This window comes from Lissotriton helveticus, chromosome 2_1 (assembly GCF_964261635.1).
Source record: "Lissotriton helveticus chromosome 2_1, aLisHel1.1, whole genome shotgun sequence".
NCBI lineage: Eukaryota > Metazoa > Chordata > Amphibia > Caudata > Salamandridae > Lissotriton > Lissotriton helveticus.
In genome coordinates, this window is record NC_136059.1 from 1,522,385,987 (window position 1) to 1,522,402,178 (window position 16,192).

General features: G+C 41.6%; 1 protein-coding gene across 1 annotated transcript in view; it reads left to right on the top strand.

Annotated features, from left to right (window-relative positions):
- Positions 1-16,192, top strand: part of LOC144818753 (alpha-2-macroglobulin-like) — a 1,363,397-nt gene that overhangs the window by 264,515 nt on the left and 1,082,690 nt on the right. The window contains exons 5-8 of the mRNA XM_078676468.1: positions 7,302-7,322; positions 7,989-8,157; positions 10,470-10,554; positions 13,857-13,977. Coding sequence (XP_078532594.1) covers positions 7,302-7,322; positions 7,989-8,157; positions 10,470-10,554; positions 13,857-13,977 — 396 coding nt within the window. The remainder of the gene's footprint in view (positions 1-7,301; positions 7,323-7,988; positions 8,158-10,469; positions 10,555-13,856; positions 13,978-16,192) is intronic.

A 16,192-nucleotide genomic window follows, 5' to 3' on the forward strand; every position in this document is an offset into this window, starting at 1 on the left:
ACGCCACTGCACTCTGTGCCAATCCACTCTAAGCCACTCTAATCTACTCTGCGACACTACACTCAACGACTCTACGCGCTAATCTGAAACAATCTGCTCTATGCCACTGCACGCCATGGCACTTTATTTCATTGCAATCTACCCTGTGCCACTCCACTACACTCTACGTTGCTGCACTCTAAGCCAAGGCATTCTACACCACTTTACTCAAAACCAATGCACTCAATGACAATCTACTCTGCACCACTGCACTGTACGCCACTATGCTCTACTCTGCAACACTCTACACCACTGCACTCTACACCATTTCACTCTGCCACTTTACTCTGCACCACTGCACTCTACACCACTGCCCCAACACCACTGCACTCTGCAACACTGCACTCTCCACCACAAGATGCCTATGAGATCCTTGCCATTCTTTCTTTAAATATCTGCAAATTAGGGACTATATGCGGACAGGCTTTGAATATATGTATGATATTGAAGGCTCAGAACTCCCTTCATACTATTTTAAACCTAGTGTAAAACCTACTATTAGTATGACTTATCACGGTTTTTCACAGCTCGCTGCAAGAGGACACTTCGCTATTAGCTGCGAAGTGGAGTTTTCTCCTTTCATTTGAGGTCTTGGCTGTAGAGATTTAGGTGGCCTTAGATTTATTAGATGATTCCGTACACTCTGTTAATCTAAAGCTACAACAGCTAGGTTTATGGGATCTGGAACGTTTGGGCTTGAATGGAAATTGTTTGAAAAGAGAGAGGACCATGGGGTGATCAGTCTACGTTACCAGGGCAGTGATCTACCACTTGGTCAGGCTTGCCATAGTACAGCAGCCATGTAGGTGCTCACCTGACTGGAGATTGTCAGCCTTCTGGAGCTTCACGGGGGATTGGACGCACAACTCTTTGGTGAGGAGCAATAAGTGAAATTGGCGCCTGAGCTCTGCACTCAACTGTACAAGAGGACTTATTGCCATTCATTTTTTTAATCGTAAATGTAATACGCTCTCCTGCCATTGTTACTAGATCTGCTCTGCGAAAATACCTCTGGCAAAGTTATGAAATAACAATCTGCCAAACATGTATGTACTTTGGGATAGAACAGCCCATAACATGTCAGAGAGTGCTGACCTAAGTTACAGTATTATTGATGGAAATATTTTTTTTTTATGTATGATGTGTATGGAATGTTTTCATAAAGTGCTGATATGTCTGGGTTATCTTGGCACTAAGGGTCAACACTATTGACTGTACCTGAGGAGAATAGAAGGCAAGTGGGAATACATTTGTCTGTAGCATGCATCTGAAATTGCTAAAACAAGGAATTGATCTCAAATTGTATGGTAGAGAGTTCCCCAGCCTCCATGCACAGCCAGGGAAGCTACAGCCTCCTGTTCCACTTTTGTAGTACTTACCTTTAAACAAAAGATTGGCAGCAAAGGAATGGAGACCTCTACATGGTTGATATCCCTTTATACTTTCTTTATAGAGCATGGCACGTCCATACAATGCCCTTGTTCTGTACCTAGTACCTTACATTGGGCATGTTATTCAGTGGAAACCCAGTGAAGTTCCTGTAGGGGATGATGGGAGTGGCTCAATCTCAGGGATACAAATACAAGTTAAGGTTCTGCATTCTGGGTGATTTACATCATTTGAAAAAGGGAGATCAGAAGACCTACATAAAATGTATTAGCATAAAGTCCTGAGCCATTAATTAACAAGTTATCAAACAAGGGAGGTTTGGCCCATTGACAGGCACCAGGTAGGGCCACAATACAATATATATTGTCTAATGTCCCGAACAATAACGGAATTCTTGAAGCTTTGAGAAGGTATGGGTTTTTAATATAATAACTGACTGCTAGGAAGGCGTGGAGTAATTGAGCAGAGTAGTGATTTTATTTTTCGCTTGCTTCATAGATCATCTATTTTGCCAATAGTAGGAAGCCCTGATGAAAGCCTGTGAAGAGTTTATACTGTGCTGGAAACGCGTCGGCATGTTTTGACATGCTAAAGTGCAGGAATCAATTAAATTACGTGTATTGATTCTGTGAGACTTGTAATTTTTGGTGCTTTACAAATAGGCAATATTTATTGACACTGCACATGGTGATGAAATATGCTGAGTAGTGTTTATGCTTTTAGTTCAACTGAAATTTGAAGCAATTGATATTATGTTTTGTGTATTTTTGAAGTCTAATTAAGTTTGGCCGAAATGTTTGTTTATATGTTGAATTAATGTTTTGTATTGTTTAAAAATTGTGTGTTCTTCCGAGTATTGGAGTGTTTATCCTATTCGCTTGGACGCCTCCGGGCAACTATTTCGCGCTATATAAAACGCATTTTCATTTCATTCAGAGAAAATATTTAAAATAAAAATTGAAAGGCTGATTAAAATAGCCTAACCATCAAAAGAATATAGTGTGGTTGTTGATAAATTGAAAAGTGGGTATCCAGGTTCCTTTGTATATATATTAATTAACAAGTTAGCACATCTTCTTGCAGTATCACTGATGAAAGGAAGAATTAATGAACAGGATGATATCAATGATGGTACCTGGCTGGCAAGGGCAGATTACTTTCAATCCTGACGTCCAGGCACTTTACATCCTTTTCTAGGGCATTTTAGGCACCAGTAGAAAAGTCAGTTCCAATGTACAATGGTCCATTACCAGTGATCACCTCCATTTTATCTACATTAAGCTTACGATGGTTCCCACCCACCCACTTTTCTCCTGAAGCCCTCATACATTATTGAAAATCTGGGTTGGATAATACATTTCCATCCAACCAGACAAGCAATTGATTACCACTTCCAGACATTGACACCTTTAGGGTGAAGTCATTTTGCTAGAGAGGCCAGGTAGATATTAAAAGAAGGGGAACACAGTTTAGAGCCCTCAGAACACTCCCAGGGGATCCATAGCTACCTGCACTGTTCATCAGGGGCAGCAGGCGTGTCCTCTTAGCAGATGTCTCCCTTCATTCCTTCTCCTCACCATCCACTTTTTGGCTTCTTGAAAACACGTAGCTCCCATATTCGTTAATTTCCATACTCTTCTGCTTCCATTTAAGCTTTCAGTCTCACTCCCATTCACGAGGGTTCATTTGATAATTTGACTACAGTTGGAATGTTGAAAATGCTATACTCTTTTAAGGTGTTGCAGCATGCACCAATGACCTAGAACCACAGCTTGCCTGGCGAAAGCGGCTATTTCTGCCTTATAATCTATCTTTAGTAAATGAGTGTATGTGAGCTATGCAAACCTTTCTATTCAAACTATACTCTAATTTTATGAACCAAGATTCTGCTTAGTGTGCTGGAACTGATAATGTGTGCCTGTCCACACCAAATTAGATCATGAATGAATGGCCAGAGGTCCCACTGACTACTGGACTCAATTGCGCACTACTTAAAAAGATTTTCTTTCAAATTTCACAAACACTACTCTCAAATCATAAATACTTATTCTGTCCTTCAACTGTTTAATATGTACAGAGTAAATACATTGTTTTCCAAGGCATTATGTACAGAACAAATTACAATATGTCCTTAGCCTTTAACAATTCTACTATTGAAGTAGCATTCAATTTATATATTAAAATTTGTTAAACAGAAATTCACAATAAAAACCCAATGCATTTCAGGATATAACGTGTCCCTTCTTCAGGGGTGTAGCTGTAAAACTAAAAATCATAATAGTAATCAACGTACATAGAAAATTAAATTTCAGTAAATGTAATTTCTCAGTCATTTTCAAGTTCAACTTGTGGTATGACAGCCTATTAGAATATTGTGCACAGACTTACAAAGAGACCCGTGGCAAACGACCCGATATGATAGTGGTGAGCGAAACCAAACACCTATAGATCAAAAAACCTTATACCACAATTCAAAAAGTGGATGACGACTAGACAATACCAAATGCAGTAAATCAATGAATAGTACTCACTGGAGGGGGGAAATCTGTTAATAAAGTCAACCAGGATCAGCTCTATTGGATGGTAGTTTCGGCATCCTTAATATCAACTCGAGGTATGTGGTGCTCTTATGGGTATTCACAGGCAGTTAAAGCTCTGCAGGTCTGGTTATTGATGCATAGCGTTGTTTGCATTATTCCGCTGCAGAGTGAATGTCCTATTACTTACCGGTAATCTTCATTACTCCGGGTCCCGTTGTCCTCGTCCCCTTCATATCATCCCTCCCTCCCTCCCGGGCTTTCCGGCCCTCATCTTGGGCTTGGTGGTTCAGGAGGCATGCTGGGTACTGTACCCTTATGTATTCCCTATAGGGAGAGGGAGGGGCGTACCAGCATTCCTGCTTTCTTTTTTAGGTCTCGCCTAGACGAAAGCAAAAGCGAAGCTTTTGCTGTCTAGGGCGAGACAACTTATGTTATCACTTTTGGGGGAATGTGGACAGCAGACAGTCACGCGCTTCTCCTGCCGGAGATTTTACCGCGTGGGCGCGCACGGCGCAGTGCCCCTCTCGTGCGCAAACACTCACACAGCCACACTCACGCATGCGCACATACACAGCCACACGCATACGCATACACAGACACACACTGCATACACACACGCACCCCCCCTTAAACAGACCCACGCGCACACAGACAGACACACGCACAGACACACGCGCGTACACTAACCCCCACCCCTCACCGGGCTCTTTCAGCGTGTTCCGTGTCTCCTCTGCAGCGCTGGTCAACATGCTCCGAGTACCTCCTGTCCCCAGACACGCAAGCTCGGAGCCCCACTCACCGGGACTTCTACTCCGCAGGACTCTTCCGGGGAGACAACGTGCCCAGTCAGGTCCCGCTCCGGGGCTGCTCCCTCCGGCGTCAACGGGCACAGGGACACTGGCACTCCGCTCCTTGGCTTCCCGGGTGGACGCCGGCTGCACGCAGGGCTCTTCTCTCTCTGCACCGGAGCCTTGCGCCAGCCACTGCAGCCTGCCTCCTGGGAAGCTCCGGTCGCGCTCGACTTCCTGCTTCTGGTCAGGCCCCGCCTCTGTCTCGAGGAGGGCTGCCTGACTTCCAGTCTATTCATCATTCCCGAAATGTTAATAGTTGCTATTATCTTAAACAATGAGGTCTTTCAGCTCTTACAATAGGCCTCATTCACAGCATGTGTTTGCTTATGTGAATGAAGGAATCCATGTTTGACAGAAATGTTAGATTTACTGAGTGATTACTCCACTATTGCACTGAAGTGTCTATTCCAGTTTCACCAAAATTAACTGTACTGCTGCTCCGGTACATATTGCCTTGCTCTGACAGTGTCTCAAGTTGGTTTCTAGACTTTTCACTCTCATACGCTGAAAACGGGGTATTCCAAACTAATGGTCCAGTACAGTTCAGGAACTAATCATACTGAAACATAAACATTGGTACAGGTACAGATGATGTTGAACCCCCACTTACCAAATGTTAAATATGGGCTAACATTTGATCCTGACAACCATAAACAGCAGAATATGTCAGACTCTCTAGGAAAGGAACCTACTGTTCTCAAACTTTTTGCTAGTTTTCGCAGAGCTAAAAGACATTGGCCTGGTCGTACTTAATGGACACATACAAAAGCAAACGGAGTTGCAAGCTATGCGACAGAACCGACTATTTGCTTTGAGGGAGCAAATTGCTCATATGAGTAGCTGGGTGGCAGAACTTGACACTAAAATATTCTACTCTCATGAATACTGTTAAATATTTAGAATAGAAGAATGGACATTAATATTAGTATGCTAATCTAATGTAATGGCTTTTGATATAGCTTTTGGGAGGTTCAGCCCCCAAAGCTTTCTTGCTCAATTGCTTATAACTGCATTCCTGAAACCCAAGTCATTCATATGGCAGAATCTCAACAAGCCACTGTTTTCGAGCATCTGGCTTGACTTAAACGTCTGATCTAAGCTTGGAAGTTGTTCAGTTAAGATGGCTAATAAAACCATGCTTATCAGGAAGATATTTTGTTTTGAGTTCATATGGCTAATCAACTTCTTTCTGAAGGATACTTTTTCCTGTAGACTCCTCACCTCTGAACCTCCTGGATGCAATAGCTCCTCCACGCCAGTACCTGGCACTGACACCATTATGACATCATGATTCAAACACCTGGTTACATAACAGGAGATATAGGGTGCCCAACTGACATTAACTGACTGGCAGTTCCCTTTTTTCCATCTCCCCAATGCTGATTAGGACACGGTTCCTCATAAAACAATCATTTGCAATGCAATAGGTCTCGCATTTGCGAGGGTGTGAGCTATTGGCATTGTAAATGACAATGCCTTTTATTTATGTTTTGAAAACCAACACAGAAATAAAGGCATTACCATTTACAATGCCAATAGCTCAGACTCTCACAACTGCGAGACCTGTTGCATTGCAAATGCTTGTTCTGTCTTGGAGATGGTTAATCTCACATTTTAGTATGAAGGGGACGAGGACAGGAGGGACCTGGGGGTAAGGAACTTTAGAGCTGAATAAGTATTTATGATTTGAGAGTAGTGTTTGTGAAATTTGAAAGTAAATCTTTTTAAGTAGTGCCCAATTGAGTTCAGTAGTCATTGGGACCTCTGGCCATTCATTCATGTTATAATCTATCTTTGTCATGGGAGCTGGTATCTCCATTTACATTTTCGGCCCATTGTGTCCTACAGCGCTCCAACGCCAGACCACAGTCTCAGACGCCAGCGGGGCTTACAGTAATCCTGGCCTTGGGTGTTAGGGACACTTTTCTGACTACAATTATACCATACCCAGGGGCTGTAAATATGAGAGATTTATAACCTGACCTCGTTCTTTTCTAAGTTACCTTAGTAGGCAATTATTCTGCTAATGAATAACCAAAAGAGAATTTGCTAATGTTTAGGCTAAATGTGGAATACTGTTGGCATAATTTATATAAATCAGATTTTCAACCCTCTAGATGTCACATTACATCCTTTCAGAAGAGTGAAATAGATGCCGTTATTGATCAACGACTGCTTTTGAAATAGAACTTCAATAACCTTACCGACGTATTAAAAACCCCAGTGGTCCGATTCTCAAAGCGCCTTCTGCAAGACATTTTTGTCTTACTCTTGGATTAGATGTGGCCTGTTTGTGAATTTCTAGGAGTAAGACATACGTACACACAGAAAAAATGTTTTGTGAATCAGGCACGACGTGCTGCTTGGCAGTTCGTGTTGCATTACAAATATATGTCAATATACAGCAAATAAATAAATAAAACAAACTGTCGCTTGTTTGTGCAAAGTTAGTAATGGTTTCACTTTTCTCTCTGTTTTTCAGTTCCCGCTGATTTACATTGAGGTGAGTACTCCGTGTGCTGAAAGCTAGATCACTTTAACAATGACTAATCAGGATATCACAGCAGCATCTGTGTTTTATTTGGGACCTCCTGCTATGCCTATTACAAATGGCCTGATCTGCCCTGTAGTGGGAGCAACTTGGCATTCTCACTATGCTAAACGGTGGTCAAGAGGCCCCACCACTAATGGCATCTTCACACAGGGCTTGTAAGACGTCAAAAAAGATTTGAAGCACTGAATATGCTTTGTAGGAAAGGAAAGTCAATTTAACAAAGAGGCCATTAATTGCATGTGCATGAAGACCAACCTGCACTTCGACAGTACGGAGACTGGTCGTTCCAAAGCCTTCCACACTCATGAAACCTGAACTCTGTTCACATGGGGCGGCCTTCAGAAAAACTGTTGATGGTACCTTCATGGCTGTGGAAGTGTTGGATACTCCGTACTAATGCTACTAAAGTAATTGCAGCTTCCTGCTCAAAAGCAAGAGTGCAGCTTCTAGTGCTGTCAAGCTAAACCTTGTCGCGGATGACACACATTTGACAAACTCTATTGATTTTATGAGTGATGTCTCCCTTTGCAAAGTGCTGTGCTCAAAGTATTAGGCAAATAGAGAGGGGGAGCAATTGCTTATCATACTAATTGAGGTGATTCTGTCTTGTTTCAGGACCCACAGCGCAACCATGTCTATCAATGGCAGCAAGTGACGACAGGAGGGGGCATCACTCAGCTCTCCTTTCCTTTGTCAACTGAACCTATAAAGGGATCATACAAAGTAAGCGTGACGCGGGTCGGAGCCGAAAGAGAGGATCATTCATTTATAGTGCAGGAGTACGGTAAGGAGCACTGTTCAATAAAGCTTTACGCCAACAGCATGACAGTATCATCAATAGAGAAGGGTTACAATATACTAAAGTCAGATCTGAACGTCATAGTCCATGCTGCATAATGGTTACAAAACCGAGGCAAGCGGCTTATAATGGCTGGTGTAAGCCTTCTTCTCCAACTTCCTATTGTTTGTCTTTCTGTATCTTTTCTTTTAATTTAGAACAGTCTACCCTTAGTGCATGGAAGGTTCGAATAGCCTTATTGCCCTTCTGCCTAGGTCCATACCTGTTGTTAAAGGCCCTCACTCTCATTATAGGTTCTCACCTGCGGCTCGGGCCTATTACTCTGGTTCAGGTTCTTTGACTACTGGCATAGTGGGCTATAAGGCTATATTTTACCTCGGTGTGGCATTAAACGATGAGAACCTACAAGGGCTTGTGTGAGGTGCAAATATACAAGAAACAGTTGATAGAGCGACATGAACCCATCTCTGTAAATATTAGAGCTCAAGTAAAACAAGCGTAGGCAGTCGCAAAACGTATACACAGTATCATAGGGGAGATCAATCTTAAGAAAGTGAGACAGGAGGACACAATCCTGAGGCACAGGCATCTCAAAAAAGATGAGTTTGGAAACTTTTTCTGAAGGCTGTTATTGACCAGTAATAGGGAGCTAACCGGTGTGTCTCGTTTTTTGGCTATTGAATACCTTTGAACACTGGAGTTCAAAGATAAGAAAAAAGGGGGTTCCTTTCTGTGTTCTTCAGTTAACTATTGACCATTTGGCACACAGCAGATATTCACAATCAACTTTTAACATGACACGTAAAAGTATTTGGTACAAAAACTCTATAGGTTCCTCATTTCACTCAAGTTTATTATTAGGAAATAGCTTGGTTAAAATTATACAATACACAATTAAAAACAGTATGCATTCAATCGCTTAGATCAAATAATGTTCCAACCCTACACATTTCTAACTTGAACTATAAGTCTTTGCTTGCATGTATTGCACAAGTTTAGCATAAAACATAAAAATTAATACAATTTAAACAATTATTGCAATTAAGGATTAAAATCAAATTAAGTCCTTTTGTCGAAGCGTTTCGGTGCTTGGGTTTGAGTCGAGTAAACACCTTCCTCAGGACTGAACTTTATTAAAAACCAGATGTCTTCTTTCTAAAAAGACGAATACATACAATTAGTCTCAAAATTTCCTAAGTGAGAGAACGGGTCCCTACTCTTACATGTCATGTGTCTATCTGCATACCCACAGTCTTTTTACATTGACCAGTGTACAGTGCTTACTTTTAGTACTTGTTCATCATTGTTTTTCATGGAGTACTGGACTCTCAGATTTACTTTCTAGGTCCTCTTCGTGGGTATAATTCTACTATCTCAACCATGGTGCCTATAATGATAGGGAGATGTGCGGTCAAAATTATATTCTTGATTGACCAAAAGATTAGTTATTTAACAGAGTGCTTTGTCACTATTACTTACTTCACTATTGAGGATGTGATCATACCGTTTGTATCACCTTCAAACTTAGTTCTGTAGTTATGCTACTTTCATGTACGTATATTTTGAGCTGGTTAAAATCATGGCGTTCCCTTCGAAACCTAAGGGGTTAAATGATAACATTGTTGATAGCCCCGAGTCACTCTGTGTAATAGGGTAAGTATTATCTCAAAGATAAGGCTTCAGATTTAAGGAACATAATTTTGTACACCAAATAATGCTCGTTTGTCTAATTTCCTGGACAGCTGGAAAAACTGCTTTGTGCTCAATTGTAATTTGAAATTGCTGTCTTCTTCTCTTAAAAGCCATGTGGGTGAAGCACATCAATGCGTGATTCAGTCAAATGTCTTTAATTCTGATAGTAGCTCAGCAACCAGTTCCAATATTTTTGGGAAACTTGGGTTTCACCTAGTAAGCACGCTCAATTGAAGGCATTGGCTTTAGTAGTCAAAGCAAGGGGCAACCAGTGATTACACAGCAGCTAGACTACCCTCAGAACAACATACAAAGTATGACTTAAGCAATATTGTCCGGGTGGGAGGGGGGCACTGCCAGGTAGCTATTGGCTGGGATCGATATAAGAGGCATAAGGCTTTTATATCATGCGCAAAACACTGTTTCAGAAGCGGGCTGGTATTACAAGATAATGAGCAGGCTCATCTGTACATATGCATGGGTTTAGCATGACTCTCACATCTGCATGTGCCTTTTCTTCAGTATCAAAGAAGGCAGGGCCTTATCTGCCCAACAAACTGCTCCTGATCTTATTCGCCATTAACATGAATGCTTTCATTTTCCAGTTCTGCCCAAGTTTGAGGTTTTTGTGAAGGTGCCCCAAAAGATCACCATAATGGAGACAGAACTGAATGTGAAAGTCTGTGCACTGTGAGTATAAAATGGAGAAACCTGAGTATAATGAATTAGGAAAAGTTAAGAAACTAAAAGATAAACAGGGTTACCATACATGAAAAATGTGAGTGAGGGATGTAAAGACCAGAATGGAAAAACAAGAAAATAGAGTGAGTAAGAATGTAAAGCATGAGTATACAGGCACAAGATACTGGTTTGTTCCGCCTTGGTCTGTATTTGCACCAATCATCTTTGATGGTCTTACTCCAGGTCTTTTAATCATTAACACTGAGTGACCTGGTATGTTGTCTGGTTGTACTTTATCTTAAAACTAAAAAAGGATATATTTGAAAAGTTATAATGCAAATAAACCAAACTTCGGTTAAAAACTGGACAAATCATAGTACCACATTCTTGCACTTAGTATATTGCTAATAGCATAGGGCGAGCGGAGCCCAATTTCTTAAAGAGGGCTCCGGTTTCAAGCTATTTATATTTTTTACATTTCCATCTGTATTGTCTGCAGCATTTCTATAGCACTTTCATTTACATTTGCCAATATTGATTTTTTGTGTAATTGTTGGTATTCATCATCAGTTTTTTCTTTGCTCTTGAAAAAAAAAGTTGCAACTAGTGTGTTTTCTCGTGCATGTTACCTACTAATGTACACTCACACTTGGATACCTTTTATGTTTTAATGGCATAAGTAGTCATATACGATACAAAGGTAAAATCCTCTAAAACCTTGGCTTTTCATTACAAGCAATTGTGTCTATTTACAGCTATCCTAGCTTAATTATGCAATCTCATCCTCCTATTTGAGCTCTTCATGCTGCCAGCCCGTCAGTCTGAACAGCTAGTCTTGTCAGATATGATCACCAGCAGGCAAATCCACTTAATAAGTTCCAATTTATTTTTTGTTTTTAAAAGTAAAATACAGAAAGTAAAAAATATTGTTTTCTATCTCGAGTTATATGTAAAAAGAATTAAAAATGGAACCCTGTGAGCCTTATTTATAAATGGTCATGCTAATAAGATCGATTTATTAAAAAAAGACAAAACATAAGGCCTCATTTAAATCTTGTTGGGGGGCAGTCATCCACCATGGTGACAGGGTAAATTACTCCGCAGCCATGATGGAAGTGCCCCCTGCCAGATTTGGAAATGTACACTAGCCTAGCATACATTTCTTGCATTTACAGGAACTGTCGTCACTGCAGGTTCTATCATTGCATTGTAAGTTTGACGGACGGCTCTGTCAATATGACTAAGCTGTATGTCAAACTTACAAGATGTCCAGGACATCAGCTCTTCAGACCAGCTTAAGGAAAATTGCATCTTGGATGCAAGTCAATCTACTTAAACTTAATGGCGAGAAGACTGAGGCCCTGATTCTGGGGAAAAATAAATACCTTTGGGGCCCCCAGCACTGGCCTGCCGAAATGGGTGCCCTACCCCAGCCTACCCATCAAGTCCGCAATTTGGGATTCATTATTGAGGACCAATTATCAATGAGACAGCAAGCAGTGAAGGTGGCAGCCACCTCCTTTACCATTCTCAAATGGTTGAAAAAATGATCTGGATGATCCCCTGCTCCACTCAAAGGACCGTAGTCCAGGCGCTTGTGACTTCAAGACTGGACTGTGGCAACATCCTCTATTTGGCGGCTAACAAGAAAGTAATACAGAGATTACAGGTGATGCAGAATTCTGCTGCCAGATTACTTTGTCGAATCCGTATAACTGCTTCCATCTCTGGCTCTTTGCAAGATGTTCATTGGCTCAAGGTCACAAACCGTGTTAAATTTAAAGCCTTTAGTTACATGTTTAAGATCAAGTCTGGCACTGCCTCTCAAAATCAACAAGACTGAGTCCACCCTTACCGACCTTCATGTCTGTTACGCTCCACTACTCAGGGGAAATTCTTGGTTCCCAGGGTCGAACTCTCACGGATGGGTGGTCGCTCATTTGCCTGTCTCAGTGCAACCTTATGGAACTGTCTCCCCATATCGCTCCGAAATGAAACAATATATCTGAACTTCTGTAAATGTTTAAAAACCTGGCTGTTCAATCAATAATTTCGGATTCTTTTGTTCCTTCAGGCTGGCGCTGAGAAACCCTTTTTGGGTAGCTGTGCGCCTTATAAAATCAATATAACATAACATAACAACATTTTTGTTGTTTTCAAAATTGAAAATCATCAAGCAGAATTTTCTTTTTGAAATTAAAAAAACAATGCCCCCTGCCCACCAGAGTTTCCTTCAATGGCAAGGGGAACATTGTGCACTTTACAATGCCCCTCCACGCCAGATTTTTCCTGCCATGAGAGGCATTGAAAAACAACTGTCTTTCGACCATCTAAATTAGGCAGGGGGACATATAGTCAAACCTCCGATGGCCCTACTTCAGAGATGGAGTAGTCTCTGCCATCGTCAAACAATGGTTTGCCTCTATTTAAATCGGGCTGGCGGACCACAATGTTGGTGGGGAGGGAACTCCGCTGTTGTTGCGACAGAGTTCACTCTCTTGTGCAGATTTAAATGAGGCCCCTAATGTTTCACAGGCTGTAGCACTTTCTGCATAGTTAGATTCAACTTAATTATTTTCCGTCTCAACTCCCTATTCAGCTCACAAATCTGCATTACATAATGCCTTGTTCCAAAAATATTCAGATCAGTCTGCATTCAACAAAGTTAGGAGTTTCTAACCCATTGAGCAATGGAAAAAGATCTTCGAAATGCCTGACCACATTCTTAGGTCCCCAAACTGTGTTGCAAATGTTGCACCTATTGTTCCAGCAGAAACATTCATAAGGTTACTAAAGAAGGACAGGTGTAAATGATAGCTAAATCCAGAGCTAAATGTACACTCCGTCAACCTAAAATGTAATTTATGTGCCTAGGAGACACCCTCAATGCAAGCTCCTGTAAGATCTGAAACTTTACAAGTAGATAGAAGTAAGCCAGAACGTTCACACACATTTTACTCCAGGCTTCCAACACGACTACTACCAGCTGTCTCAGCAGGTTTGAACGTTCCCTTTTCCAAACATGTTCCTACTGTAGCAACTATGGAAACAAACACAAGATTTCATTACTAACTCGTTTATTATAGCCATTGCCAGCGTTGAGCTACAAAGCCCTTTTTCTACCTAGAAGTTACACTCGGTCCCTCATGCCCTTACTTCCTCTCTTCCTTTCCTCTTTCTGTCCCTCTGCTCCATTTCACACAACCTACTTTACCGCCATTCTCCCCATGCATGCATTCTTCTCTGGCCTTTTTTCCACAATCATCTCCCTTCTTACTCAAGTTCACTCTTCCCTTTGTCTCCTTTGAAAGGTACACATTTGGGAAGCCTGTTGCAGGGACGATAAGCGTTGATGTCTGTAGACATTTTTCAGATAGCTATTACAACTGCGGTCCTGAATCTAAGGCGATTTGTGAGACCTTCACAAGGATGGTAAGTAAGAATGTTATTAATAGTGCAAAATCCTCACACCAGCATGTAAAAAGAATAAGTAGTAGGCATGCATGAAAGGTTGGGTATCCTTGCCAAGGGGTACAGTGCATGAGCCAAAATAAAATGGGTGCCGGTGTTCATAGTTACTTACATCTATTGTTCCCACACAGACTATTCTGTGACTCTAATCCTGGGATACAGGTGTGCATATTCCTACATATTCCTACATATTCCTACATGGTGTCCCAACTCTAAGGACTCTGTATCCTCAGAATCTTTTGGGGGTTTTGCTGTGGAAAATCATGAGACTTTTAGTTTATAAATGTATTCTGTTGCCCAACTATTCAGTTTTGGCATCCATGGAATCTTTGGGTTTTGTGTTGTGCAAAATCGTGGGAAGTCGGTAAATATATAATTGTTTTAAATGTCAAAGGAGAATTTGGTGTGCGTAGAAATGATCACTACTCTAACAGATATTCCTGGGAGGGGAGAACGTTCAGTCAAATGTTTTCAAATGGTGCATCAAGTTCTTTGATATGGTTTCTTTACTTCATTTTCATGAACTGAATCCTACATTTGTAACACTGATTTGTAAATTTTACTAAGAGCAAATAGATAATCTATGTCTTGATTAGACACTGAGCCAATGCTCTGCTAATTGGCATGGGCTTTCAGACAGTCAGCCTTGTAATTTCTTGCTCGCCATACATGTCACTGAAATAATTTCCATGTCAGTAAAAAAAAAAGAGTTCTCGTCCAGTGACTACATCATCCAAATGGAGAACAAGTGGCGTATGGGTAGTCAGTACATGACTTATTCACCCCCGTAGGGTAATTGGCCTAGCGCAGATGCAGTGTGTACTAATCCTATCACCGAAAATAGGTCCCTCTGTCCTCCAGGTAGGTGGTATAAGCATGCCTGTCTGATCCTTGCTGCCACTCCACCTACGGAATTAAAGATAGCTATGCCGTGCCCCCAGGTAGGGGAGTGGTAGGACTGGAGATCTGGGTTAAGAATCAAGTGACTCTTTGCTATATATATATATTACCTACTGGCGGTCGCCAGTAGGTATATATAGTTAGGATTTTTTCTCTATGGGATTTTTGAAAATTCTATGTCTAATAACTTTGGCGTTTGTGGACGGAATTGGCTGAAATTTTCAGGAAAATGGCACATTTTGTTTCTGAGCAGCCCTTGAAAATTTGGGGGGGGTTCGTCAAGGGGGGGCCGAGAAAAAAGGGGGGTCCCAAAACGTGTTTTTAACATTGAGTTTTCCATAGGGCGGTTGGCCTCACTTTTAGCCCGAACGGCTGAATGGATTTGCACGAAACTTGGCAAAATTGTAGGGACTGGTAGCCCGATGTGCCTTTTGTAGGTCTCAATATATGTGCTCCAGTGGATTTTGAGAAATTAACGTTTAAAAAAAGATATATATCTGTAACAGCGGACCAGGCAGCGTCCCAGGACGCGTACTTTTCGCGCAACGGAGCTTTGTGAAGCGAAGCTGATTGGTTCTCCGGCGTCTGTCAACATTCCAAACAGTCCGTAGCGGCCGCCATCTTGTCTCTCGGTAGGATCGAGAGACAAGAGGAGGCGAAAGCGAAGGGGCAAATGACCATAAGGGGGAATAGTAGATCCTCGCTGACCCCCTAGGTTTGATGTGGAGGTTTTAAAAGGGCCCCGCGGGGCAAAAAAAAATAATAATAATAATAATCGAACGGCTGAATGGATTTGCATGAAACTTGGTAAAATATTAGGGACTGGTAGCCCGATGTGCCTTTGCTAGGTCTCAATATATGTGCTCCAGTGGATTTTGAGAAATTAACGTTCAAAAAAAGATATATATCTGTAACAGCGCTCCGCTTCGCGTAACGGAGGTTTGCGAAGCTGATTGGTCATTCTGTCACTGGGCTATAGTTGGGCTACATCTGGCTGATATTTGGGCTACATTTGTTTTTTTGTGTGTCTGGCGGCCATCTTTGGGCTACATTGGGCTACATTGGGCTTCATTGGGCTACATTGGGCTACATTTGGGCTCCAACATATATATAGGCCAATGTAGCCCAATATATATTTTTCAAAGTTAATTTTCGTAAAAACCACTGGAGCATATATCTTGAGACATAGCAAAGGCACATCGGGCTACCAGTCCCTACAATTTTGCCAAGTTTCGTGGAAATCCATTCAGCCGTTCGAGCTAAAAGTGAGTCCAAC